This window comes from Nelumbo lutea, chromosome 1, assembly GCF_056320005.1.
Source record: "Nelumbo lutea isolate HS-2025 chromosome 1, American lotus-T2T, whole genome shotgun sequence".
In the NCBI taxonomy this organism is placed as follows: domain Eukaryota; kingdom Viridiplantae; phylum Streptophyta; class Magnoliopsida; order Proteales; family Nelumbonaceae; genus Nelumbo; species Nelumbo lutea.
In genome coordinates, this window is record NC_142684.1 from 118,393,933 (window position 1) to 118,406,651 (window position 12,719).

Below are 12,719 nucleotides of genomic sequence, written 5' to 3' on the forward strand. Positions count from 1 at the left end.
CTTGGCCCAGCACGACACAGACCATTGTGCCGGGCCTGGCATGGCCCGCGTGCCATCGTGTCGCGCTGGGTGGCCCGGCCCGGTTTACACCTCTAGGGAGGGTAGGGGTGGATACCCATCGGGTAGGGTTGGTCGATTCTTCCAGGTTTCTTGTCATCAGGTTGAACCGGAAAACCCTGGTTCGAATCTTGGTCATCAATCCTCTTGGGGTTTTCATCTCTCCACACTCCCAGCTATTTCGGTGATTGGTCTACGCAGTATAGACCCTGTCTCGCGCCCGCTGTGCCGTACAGATCTCTTCCGTCTTTCCCCTAAACTGAAAGAAAAGCTTGAACTTCAGAGGGTTGGTGCGCATATCAAGTAGTAGTGCTTCCGTTTAGCTCCGGGCATAAGAGATAACAAGAGGAGGAAACAGCGAGATAGAGATAGATGGCTACAGATACTGCTTCCTTCAAGGTAGCGTCCTCGATACTTGGAAAATACTCTGCCCTTCTACTATCTTTCTGCTATTCGTATCTCTACGTTTCTTATCGACTTCCATGAATTTCCTTTTTCTGTTCCTATAGATATACTGTGCAAAACTTTAGTTTTAACTTACTCAGATGATGCCCATGTTGTATACGGTCTTTGGATGAAAATCACTCTCTTGTAACCAACTAGTGTTTCACCTCCAAAAACTTATGTCTTTATAATAGTCTACGACATCAGTGAGAAGAATTCATCTGTTACAATTCGAAGGGTCAAGAAGAGCTAGGGGCATACTACACAAAAAAGGACATGGGTTGAAGTAGAGATAATGATTAAAGGGCTCAGTTGAGTTGAACATATAGTCTCCACTTTGGGTTTCATTTATTCCATGAAGTATGCAGCGGGCGATACAGAGAGAGTCAAATGACATGGAAAAAAATGCATTACTGGGAAAACAAAGAATTGTACACTGTTCATGAAGAAACAAATTGGTAGAGTTAAATGTGGTCACAGGTCCTGAACCAACGAATGCTAGGTTGCTGTCACCTCAGTTGAAATGTTCCTGGCAATTGACGAGAATCCTTCATTTTGAAGGGCTTCGGCATTGTGCTAGTGGAAATGGGCAGTCAACTGGAAGGGACCGTTACCATTACTTGGTGTAATGATAAAATCTCAGGTTGACAAGAGTGAGATAACGGGTTTGAGTCTGAGGGTGGCTACTTTTTGTGACAAATGGGGAAGGTTAGGACCGTACCCAGTCTACCGCTCCCAATACCCCCAGGTAGCAGTGACCAACATTGGAAATGGCCTTTTTTACATAACTGCAGCTAATTTAGTTTTCTACCTTGTAAAACGTAGGCGCTTTATCAGATATACAAAATAGGAGTAATCTCCAGGCTGTAGCAAGTAGCAACGGGATAATATTAATTATTGCCCACGTAGTTCTGCTCATTTCATCCATATCACAGACTGTGTCCACCTTCTTCATGGAAAGAGAACCCCTATGTGAATATCCATGTACAAACTCATATATGTAATATTCGATTGCTTCAGTTCTTGTAGAACTTTTAAAAAAATTGAAAATTCATTGTTTGGAATATGTATATTTCTCAACACTTTGATATGATTTCACATGGAACAGATAATCCTGGGGTCCAAGTCAATGACTCGCCAAAATATTTTAACTGAAATGGGGTATAAGTTCACTATAATGGTAGGTTCTCGACATACACTTGTTCTTTCTCTCATTGTCTATGGAAACCAGAAATTTAATATGGCTTATGATCTAGACTGCAGATATAGATGAGAAGGCAATTCGAAAGGAACATCCAGAGGATTTAGTAATGGCTTTAGCTGAGGCAAAGGTATGAATTTGTAGAGAACACTGATGTGGCCCCCACTGTACTGCACTTGTATGACTGTAGTTAGCAGTTAGTTATTTCAGTTGTTAGTTGGTAGTTATTTCGGTTTATAATTATTAGTTTCTTTTATTTTTTGCCATGTAAGCAGTAAGGGTAATTCAGCCCTTTTACTTTTATTTGAGAATTAATATAAATTGCAAGAGTGGGGCGGCAGTTAATTGTCTCTCCCTTTTTTAAGTCTCTTCTTTGAATTCTTCTTCTCTTTTCTCAATCTTTCTTTGTTAATTGGACATTAAACCTAGGACTGATTGTAGTCCTATTCGACTACATGGTATCAGAGCCAAACTAGGAATTCTTATGATAGTCTAATATGGTCGACTAGCCAAGGAGGACCAAATATATGCCAAATGGGTTCAGGAGAACTATTTGGTTATGACATGTCTATGCAATTCCACGCAGCCACATATCAGCCAAAACTATTTATGGGCAAAAACAACTAAGGAAATTTGAGATATCATGAAAGAGACCTACTCCCAACCCCTTAATGTTGCTAGGGCTTATGAGTCAAAATGTGAGGTAAACAACCTTAAGCAAAGAGAGAAACAAATCTCGGTTTATTTTTCAACATTGAAATCCTTATTTCATGAAATTGGTCATTTAGAAACAATTGAGTCTGAAAGTCAGAAGGATGCACAGACTTACAGAAAGCAAGTTGAAACTAATAGGGTGTTTGAGTTCCTAGCTGGTTTGAATTTTGAGTATGACATTGTGAGATAACAACTTCGAACAAGAGAAAATGTGACCTTATCACAAGCCTACTCCTTGGTGCACAGTGAAGAGAGTAGAAGGAAGGTTATGTTGTAGCATCAGCCCTTTGAATCAGCCTTGGCAGCAACTAAACCTAAGTTTGGGGATGATAAGGAGAGAGATATCAAGAAGGAAGACAAGAGGGACCTAGTAGGTGAACATTGCAAGAAACCTAAGCATACTAAAGAAACCTGTTGGAAGTTACATCCCCATCTAGTTCTAGCAAAACTTAGAACAAAAAGGGGAATGCTAATGTGACTGTTACTACTGGTTGTGCAACCTCATCGGGCACAAGAGCCGCATCACTAGACACTCTAGCTGCTGTCTGGGCTTCTCTGACTTAGTTGGAAAATGAAGTTGGTAATTCAACACCATCATCTCAGCCGTCAGTAATAACATCAACCCCTCTCACCTCAACTTTTGCTCATTCAGGTACACGGGCCTCAGCTTATCATGCTTCAGCCCTAGGTAACGCTAAACATTGTTGGGTAATAGACTTAGGTGCATCTAATCATATTACTAGCTTGCCCTCACTGTTTACTACCTATCACTTATCCTTTGGCAGAGACAAAGTGTCTACTACTGATGGCTCTCTTGTTCCCATTTCTGGCAAGGGAGACATCAAGTTGTCTAATGCCATTTCCTTTTCTTCAATTTTGCATGTTCTTAAACTTAGTACTAATTTGCTTTCAGTTAGTAGCATTACCAAAAACCTGAATTGTTCAGTAACTTCTTTTCCTGATCGATGTGTTTTTCAAGATTTGGAGACAAGGAAGGTGATTGGGACTGGCCGTGGGACGAATGAGATCTATCTACTTGGAGGGAGCTCTCACTGGGAAGATAGTGAAGTTAGGGGGTCTCTTTTGTTTCTCAGTCTGTTAGTCAAGTTATGCTTTGGCATAACCGATTGGGTCATTTATCTTTTAGGTCTTTGAAAAGCTTGTTTCCTAGTTTGTTTGAGTCTATATAGATGTCCAATTTGAAATGTGAAAGTTGTGAGCTTGCAAAGCATTGTATAACAACCTATTCTTTTTTTTTTTTTTGATAGATAAAATTCAATTGATTTCATTAGAAGCGAATGATAAATAGTTCGTTACAAGCATCCCAATATGATGCACGAGGTGTAGCCTCACTCATTGATAGAAGCATTATAAAGTTACAATTGGGCCCAGTACAATTGTTCCCTAGTTACCCCTTGTTTAGCTAGAGAATTAGCAAAAGCATTTGCCTCCCTCCCCACCCACTGTATAGTTACCTCCATCTGCTGAGTTAACCATTTGAATTTCTTCAATTCATTTCTGTAAACCCAGATCACTAAATCTGGGTTTTATAGCCAACCCACCGCCACCTTGGAGTCCCCTTCTATCACCAAATTTTCCAATCCTAACTCTCTTGCAATCTATACACCTTGTAGGGCTGCGTACAATTCTGCCTTTAAGGAGTCTCCATTCCCCACTGGTCCTGAGAAGAGTGCTCTTAAGTTTCCTTCCTTGTCTCTAATGACCCCTCCTATTCCAGCTGGGCCTAGGTTCCCTTGACTACTCCCATCGAAGTTTATTTTCAAAATCCTTCAATGGGAGGAGCCCAAGGCAACCTTGCCATAACCTTCTGCATTGAGCTAGAAGCCACTAAAGACCAATTCCTCCAAATATCATCAAATGTGAAAATTTTGAATAGTTCCACCATTTGTAGCCAGTGTATTACCCTAGTCATTACACACTCCACAATTTGTTGTTTGCTCCTTTCTTTCTCTTGGAAGATTATGACATTTCTCTCTTTCCACAAGGTCCATACCACTGTTGCTCTAGTGTACTTCCACATTACTCTTCCCCTCTTCTTTGGTAACACAAAGGTAGATGGGTCAAACAACATTGTAGAACAACCTATTCATTGAGTAATAAAAGTAGTATTCCTTTTGACATTGTGGATACCGATGTTTGGGGACCTTATCACATCACTGTTATGGGGGGGTACAAATTTTTCTTGTTGTTTGTTGATGACTATACCCGCTTTTCTTGGGTTTACTTAATATGTTCTCGAGATGTGATTCATACCTTGACCATGATCTTTCATCAGATGATTCTAACCCAGTTTGGGGCAAAAATCAAAATTTTCAGATCCGTTAATGCGAAAGAGTACTTCACAACACCACTAGCTTCATATTTCCTTGACCATGGGATTATCCGCCAGAGTACTTGTCCTCATACACCTCAGCAGAATGGGGTTGCTGAGAGAAAGAATAGACACATATTGGAAGTGGCTAGAAGCATCATATTTAACTCTAATGTGCCTATACGTTTCTGGGGAGATGCCATTCTCACAGCTGTATATCTCATAAACCAAATTCCTTCACAGGTTCTTGACATAAAATCTCCATTCACTCTTTTATATCCTGATAAAGAGTTGTTTTCCGTTCCTCTTAAAACCTTTGGTTGTACTTGCTTTGTTCAGACTCTTGGCCCTTGTGTTCGATTGAGAAGAGAAGAAAAGAGAGAGAGAGAGAGAAAAGAGAAGAGAGGTTTGATTGAGAACTAAAGACAAAAAGGGCTGGATGGCTATCGGTTTCTTATTTATATTCTCTTAACATAATAAGACCAGTAATTACAAGAATGCCTTTGGTGGCAATTCATAATAATGAACAAATAACAAAAAAGAAAAAAAAGGAACTAGTTGACAGCACCTAGGTTGACTAGGCTGATAGCATACTAACAGCATACCAAAATAAGTTTCATACACTCCCCCTCAAGTTGAGCTATATATGTTTATCATGCCCAACTTGTCATACAACTCATTGTGCCGCGAGTATGGAAGTCCTTTTGTGAGGACGTCAACAAGTTGCTTCTTGGAGTTGACATAAGGGATGCAGATTTCCTTTTTTTTTTTTTTTTTTTAATTTTTCCCTTATGAAGTGTTTGTCCACTTCAATGTACTTGGTCCTCTCATGTAGGACAGGATTGTTAGCGATGTTAATGGCTGCCTTGTTGTCATAGTAAAGAGACATGATTATGAACAGCAACTCCAAGCTCCCCTAGAAGATTTTTTTAGCCAAAGAACTTCAGCCACCCCATGTGCCATAGCTCTATACTCTGCTTCAGCACTTGACCTTGCTACCACACTTTGTTTCTTGCTTTTCCAAGTCACTAGGTTTCCTCCCACAAATGTGCAATACCCACGTGTGGACTTTCTGACATCCACAACACTTGCCCAATCAGCATCTGTAAAGACTTACACTTTTAGATGATTATGCTTACTGAATAGTAGACCTGTTCCTGGATACTTTTTTTAAGTATCTAAGAACTCTCTCTGCCGCCTCCAAATGAAGTTTCCTAGGAGAGTGCATGAATTGGCTTAGGACACCAACTGAATCTGCAATGTTTGGACAAGTCATGGACAAATAAATTAACTTTCCCACTAACCTTTGGAACTATTGTTTTACATCTTTTAGAGGTTCACCGTCACAGTTACCCAATTTATGATCAACATCCGTAGGAGTATCTGTTGGTTTTGCACCTAACTTGCTTGTGTCTTGTAACAGATCAATAGTGTACTTCCTTTGAGAAATGAAGATACCCCTTTTAGAGTGGGCAACTTCAATTCCAAGAAAATACTTTAGAGGACCTAGATCTTTCGCTTCAAATTTAGATGCAAGGAATTGTTTCAACTGTTGTATTTCTGAACTCCAATTTCCTGTGATGATGATATCATCCACATACACTATCAAAACAACAACCCATTCCTGACATCTCTTCACAAAGAATGTGTGATCGGATTGACATTGCTTGAACCGTACTTGCTGAACTGCCATATGAAACTTACTAAACCAAGCCTTGGGAGATTGTTTCAAACCATAGAGAGACTTTCTTAGCTTACACACCTTATTCTCACTTCCCTTGGCACATAATCCCGGGGGTTGAACCATGTACACCTCCTCCTTTAGGTCACCGTTTAAAAAGGCATTCTTAATGTCAAGTTGATGCAATTCCCAATCAAGATTAACAACTAATGATAGAAAAACTCGAATCAAGTTCATCTTAGCTACTGGAGCCAATGCCTCATTATAGTCAACTCCGTTGGCTACTAATCTTGCTTTATACCTTTCAACTGTCCCGTCCGCCTTGTGCTTAATTGTAAACACCCACTTACATCCCACTGGGTCTTTCCCCCTTGGAAGATCCACTAAATCCCAAGTTTGATTTTTATGAGGGCATTAATCTCCTCCTTCATAGCATCTGTCCATTCAGGGTATTTTAAGGCTTCTGCAACATTTTTGGTACAGGGATGCAATCAACTGCAGATAGGAATGCTTAGTATGAGGGGGAAATGTGATCATAGGAGACATACTAGGTGGAGTGTTTGGTAGTGCATGACCTGACTCCCTTTCTTTGAGCAATAGGAATGTCAAGGTCATCCACAGTAGGAGCAAGGGTGTCAATAGGTATAATAGGGTTTGGACTTACCTCTTGGGAGTTTGACGGTGTCAGATGCTCAGTGTTTGGTAGTTCCACATATCTGTCACATTGTTGATCTCTACGGCGTGTACGTTGGAAGACACGAAATGGGGCCAGGTCCAGAATAGAAGAAAGAGAGACTTGACGGACTTGAACCTGCTTCTCTTCCACACTACTCTCCCCCTAAGGAGAAGCAGGGAAGAATGGTTTCAAAGGACACATCCATAGAGACAAAAGAATTTATGACTAACAGAATCAAAGCACCAATACCCCTTTTGAGAGGAGGGATACCCTAGAAAGATACAAGGAGTGGACCCAGGGTCTAACTTTCCCTGAGACGGAGACAAATCATGGACAAAAGCATGGCAACCAAAGACTCTCATGGGAATGGAAAATAGAGGGGACTGAGGGAACAACAACTGATGAGGGGCCATGCAATTCAGAACTCTGGAGGGCATGTGGTTGATGACATAAGTGGCTGCAAGTATAGCATCCATCCAAAACCTTTTTGAAACATTCATGTGTAACATCCAGTGTTTTAAAAGGTGTGGGAGGCGTATGCCTGGAGGCGAGGCGAGGCGCTCCCAAAATGCCCTGGGGCGTATGCCAGAGGCGCTGACACCTCTGAGGCATATGCCTCTTGCGCTTTTTTCATGAGACGTGCTAGAGGCGTACGCCTCATGTGCCTCATGCACATTTGACATAAAAATACAAAGAAAAAAGAAAAAAGAAAAAAGAAAAAAGAAAAAAAAGGAAAGGAAAGGAAAGGAAAGGAAAAGAAAGGGAAGAGAAAGAAAAAGAAAGAGAAGAAAAAAAAAGAGTAAAGGAAAGGAAAGGGAAGGGAAGAAAAGGGAAGAAAAGATAAGGAGAAAGAAAGTGGTTTGCCCCTTGCCCCTTGCCCCCTTTGAACTAATGTTATGCATCTTTATTCTTCTTAATATAAAAGATTTTTATTAAAAATAAAGAAAAAATGAGATCCCCCCTTCCATACGGAAGTAATGGCCAAATAATAGGCAAACAAACTACAATTTCCATGTTTACAGGTTGAGGATTCAGCTTGCAACTGGTAAATTTTGGCATAATGCCCTTGTTCAGAATAAGTGGTTTTGGCCTGTTCCCAAATCTCACTAGCGGTGTCTGCCCACATAAAATTCTTCTTCACCTCAGGTTCCATGGCTACAAAGAGCCAAGACATCACCATACTGTTTTCTTGGTCCCACCTATCATGTTCAACTGCCTCACATTTGGGTTCTTTTTTTTTTTTGATGAATAATAATAAATTTATTGATTTAGAAACAAATTTAGAGTGAGTTCATACATCATCCCAGCGAGAGGCGCGAGCTGTAGCCTCTCCTTGAAACTTACAAGTAAACTAGGAAAGAAAAACAAGAATCACAACTGAGCCCAAAATAATTCTTCCCTATTTACCCCTTGCTTAGCTAACATATCTGACAAAGTATTTGCTTAGCTCACATTTGGGTTCTTTCACTCTGCCATTTATGTAACCAGCTTTTCCCCTTGTTGTTACATAAAGTTTTATACTTTTAGCCCACTCCAGGTAGTTCAGGCCATTTAAAGGTGTAATTGGCATGGGAAACATCATGTTTTCACCCCCCATATCAGCTGTACTACGAGTTGGTGTAACTCCAGAAGATGCTGAATCATACTTTGCCGTTGAGAATAAAAAAGGGTCACAAATATACTAGACCAGATCCCACGCAAACAGAATGCTAAATTCCCAAGAATTTCCACTTCCGGAAAGAGAAAAAAATACTGCTGAAACAGTTCGGCAATAGGTCGGCCCTTAGAATAGCCAAGTAATCAGTTCAACCACTAGTCTACTAACAGGCTACTGAAAACAGTCCATTAGCAGAAATAGTTCAGCCACAAGGAGTCATTAACAAGGCCCACCAACAATTCGACAACAGCACATGATAAAAAAAGGAAACACATACCCCTGTCCAGCATGGAGATGTAAACCTCAAAACCACAGCATTCACAACTCTTCACAGCATAGACCACAGAGAAAAAAGGGGGCACATACCCCTGTCCAGCACTTGTACGAAGGTGCAAGAGATCAAGAAAAAGAACCCATTTTTTTCACAGCATCGAAAAATCTAGAAAATGCTTTCCACAACAGTGAACTAAGAAAGGAGGGTCATTCTAGCATCACCCCTCTTCTATTAAGGTTTCCTTGGTGTTACAACCAAGGAGGAACCCAAAGAATAGCAGCCGCAAGAACTTTGATCAATCCGATTAGAGTTCTTGGTCTTCCACGTCCAAGAGATCAAGAGAAAGAGAGGAAAAAAAGAGGACTGAGATTAAGATGAGAAAAAAAAATTTTGAGCCCCAAAATTATTGCTCTGATACCATGTGTTCGATTGAGAAGAGAAGAAAAGAGAGAGAGAGAGAGAAGAGAGAGAGAAGAGAAGAGGTTCGATTGAGAACCAAAGACAAAAAGGGCTGGTCGGCTACCAACTTCTTATTTATACTCTTAACATAATAAGACCAGTAATTACAAGAATGCCCTTGGTGGCAATTCATAATAATGAACAAATAACAAAAAAGAAAAAAAGGAACTAGCTAACAGCATACTAACAGCATACCAAAATAAGTTTCACAACAACCCTCACTGTTCCAAATTTGATCCTAAAGCCTCAAAATGTATTTTCCTTGGTTATGCACAAACTCAAAAGGGATATTGTTGCTATGAACCTACGTTTGGGAAGAGATTTGTCTCTATGATGTCACTTTCTTTGAGGATGTACCTTATTTTCCTAAGGTTTCTTCTCAGGGGGAGAGTAGTGAGGTTGGGGTTACCACATCAGAAGTTCCTTTACCTGTCCCATTGAGTGAAGAGGGATGTAATGGGGAAGATTGTCAGAGGTGTCAGGATTTGAGAGTCTATCACAAATGGTGGAGGCAGGTTGATTTCGGTCATCAGTAGTTCAGGTACCACAGTTCCTTCGTCTTCTATTACAGATGAGATACCTTCCACTGTTGAGCCATCACCACCTTTTGTTGAGCTCTCACCTCCTTTGGATGATCTTGACCTCCCCATTGCAGTCCGTAAAGGCAAACGCCATTGCGCCTCATCCGCGGCCCACTGTATTTCACAATTCTTGTTTTATGGTCATTTGTCTCCTTCTTACAAGTCCTTTCTTGCATCCATTGCTGATATTCCCATTCCCAGAACAGTGGAGGAAGCCTTGTCAATTCCTGAGTGGAAAGATGCAATGAAGGTAGAAATGGATGCCCTTTTGAAAAACAATACATGAGAGCTAGTTGATCAACCTAAAGGGAAGAAACCGGTTGGATGTAGATGGGTGTTTACTGTGAAGCATAATGCTGATGGTTCCATTGAAAGGTACAAGGCCTGATTAGTTGCAAAGGGATTTACTTAGACATATGGTATAGACTATTTGGAGATTTTTGCACCAATAGCAAAGATGACCACTATCAGAGTTTTATTATCTCTTGCAGCCAATTACTCCTGGCTTTTGTTTCAGATGGATGCTAAAAATGCCTTTCTTAATGGAGACTTGCAAGAAGAAGTTTACATGTAGTTGCCTTCTGGATTTTATAATACAAAGATAGGAAAGAAGGTTTGCCGTCTGAATAAAGCCTAGTACAGACTAAAACAGTCCCTCGGAGCTTGGTTTGATAGATTCAAACAAGCTCTTGAAAAGTTTGGTTATGTGCAGGCTCAATCAGACCACACTTGGTTTATTAAGAAAGTGGATTCTTCCCTAACCTTGCTTGCTGTATATGTGGATGATATTGTAGTGACAGGGAGTGATAACAGTGAGATTGAGTCTCTTAAGCAACTTCTTCATCAAGGGTTTGAGGTAAAAGATCTGGAAGAGCTACGATACTTCTTGGGTATTGAGGTAGCTTGGTCAAAGCATGGGACTTTTGTTTCTAAGAGGAAGTATGCTCTTGATTTGTTGGAGGAAACAGGAAAGTTGGGTGTTAAGCTTATTGACACACTTATTGAACAGAATCACAGGATCAGTGTGGAAGGTGGAGAGCCTCTTGAAGATAAAGCTATGTTCAAACGGTTAGTTTGAAAACTCCTTTATCTTTGTCTCACATGACTGGACATCAGCTATGCAGTCAGTGTTGTTAGTCAGTATATGCACTCTCCTAGAACTACTAACCTACTTGCAGTTGAGAGGATATTGGCATATTTGAAGAGGTGTCCAGGCAGAGGTGTACTATTTAAGGATAATAATCACATGAAGATAGAAGTTTATGTTAGACAGTGTATGCCCTTAGCTCTAATCAGATTGATGTACTTGATGACATTTATTGTAAATGAATAAATGTACATAATTGATTCATGTGTTTTGGTGTGTTTCTGTGTAATACCCTTAAACTGGACACTTATGAGACTCGTGTTAGTTTAGAATCTTCACAACTGTTGGATATATCTGGGGAGATTTATCCTGCCAAGGCTGACATTGATGTGCCACCAAGTTGGTTGGGGTGTCTTGTCTCGACTGTTAGGGTGAGACCTAAGGTACATGCAGTGTGGGTTTTCTTGAAACTTTGAACCAGACCAAAATTCCAGTATTGCTCTGAACCTTGGAGATAGATGGGAAAAATTGGAATGTTGCACCCGATCCCTAGACTCGATTATGGTACTGCACTAGGTGTCGGATCAGGCTATCTTTGATATGCTAATCAGTGAGATCCTTAGAGGGGGTCAAAACCTGAGTATGTTGGGACAGTCTGAGAATTCACCTGAGTGGGTGATCATATTGACAAGATCAGCCCCTTTGTCGGTCAAAGTGAATGATCGGGGATGCACTCTCTCTGATGGAAACCTAAACTACCGGCAGTTGATTTCAACCGTTGAAATTTGTTTTTGCAAAATATATTTATATATATATATATATATATATTATGATTTCAAAATGTTTGCACAAGGTTTTAATTCCCGGGATCCATATGAGTAGAGAGTGCAACACTGTTCCTTGTAGCCAAGGGAGAGGTTCTCTTGTCGGACAGTGTTTGATCATTATGGGCTGAGAGGTTAAGTGTAAGACCATTGAGGGTAATGCCTGATGGGCTAATCTTGCATTTTCCCACAGTCCTTGGGTTTTCATAAGGTTGCTGGACCTAAGGACCATTTAGTGTAAATGTTGGTCCCATTAAGAGTCCATAGTGATGGACTCAGGGGTTCACTATCTCCTACAGTGAATTCAGCCAGGCCTTGTAACAAAGGCTGGGCTTAACCCATGTGGCTGATGTGTAGATCAATGTTTGGGTCCCATGCCATACAAAGAGAGCCAATTGGGCAACAGGTTAAGAGGTTAAGTGAGCACATAAACTTAATGGGCCTAAAGACCAATTCGAACTGGGCTTAAGTTAATTAATTAAAAGAGGCAAGATAGGATTTATAATCTGATTAGGATTAGCTGAAGGATAAAATAAGTTTTATCCATTCAAGAGTTATACAAAAAAACAACAATATGTAGAGTTCTCCCCTATTCTTGCCGCCCTTACCCAGTTCGATCTCTACTTGTGGGAGTGATCAAGAATTGTTCTTGATATTGCTTCTTGGTAGAAGAAGCAATCTGGAGTCATGCTCATTTTACTGAAGAATTTGGTTCTTGTTGAAGAGCTGTCC

At 40.5% G+C, this 12,719-nt stretch overlaps 1 protein-coding gene across 1 annotated transcript in view; it reads left to right on the plus strand.

Annotated features, from left to right (window-relative positions):
- The first annotated feature begins 223 nt into the window (after positions 1–223).
- Positions 224–12,719, plus strand: part of LOC148877056 (uncharacterized) — a 32,227-nt gene continuing 19,731 nt past the window's right edge. The window contains exons 1-3 of the mRNA XM_088981117.1: positions 224–456; positions 1,610–1,681; positions 1,758–1,832. Coding sequence (XP_088837243.1) covers positions 430–456; positions 1,610–1,681; positions 1,758–1,832 — 174 coding nt within the window. The 5' untranslated portion in view covers positions 224–429. The remainder of the gene's footprint in view (positions 457–1,609; positions 1,682–1,757; positions 1,833–12,719) is intronic.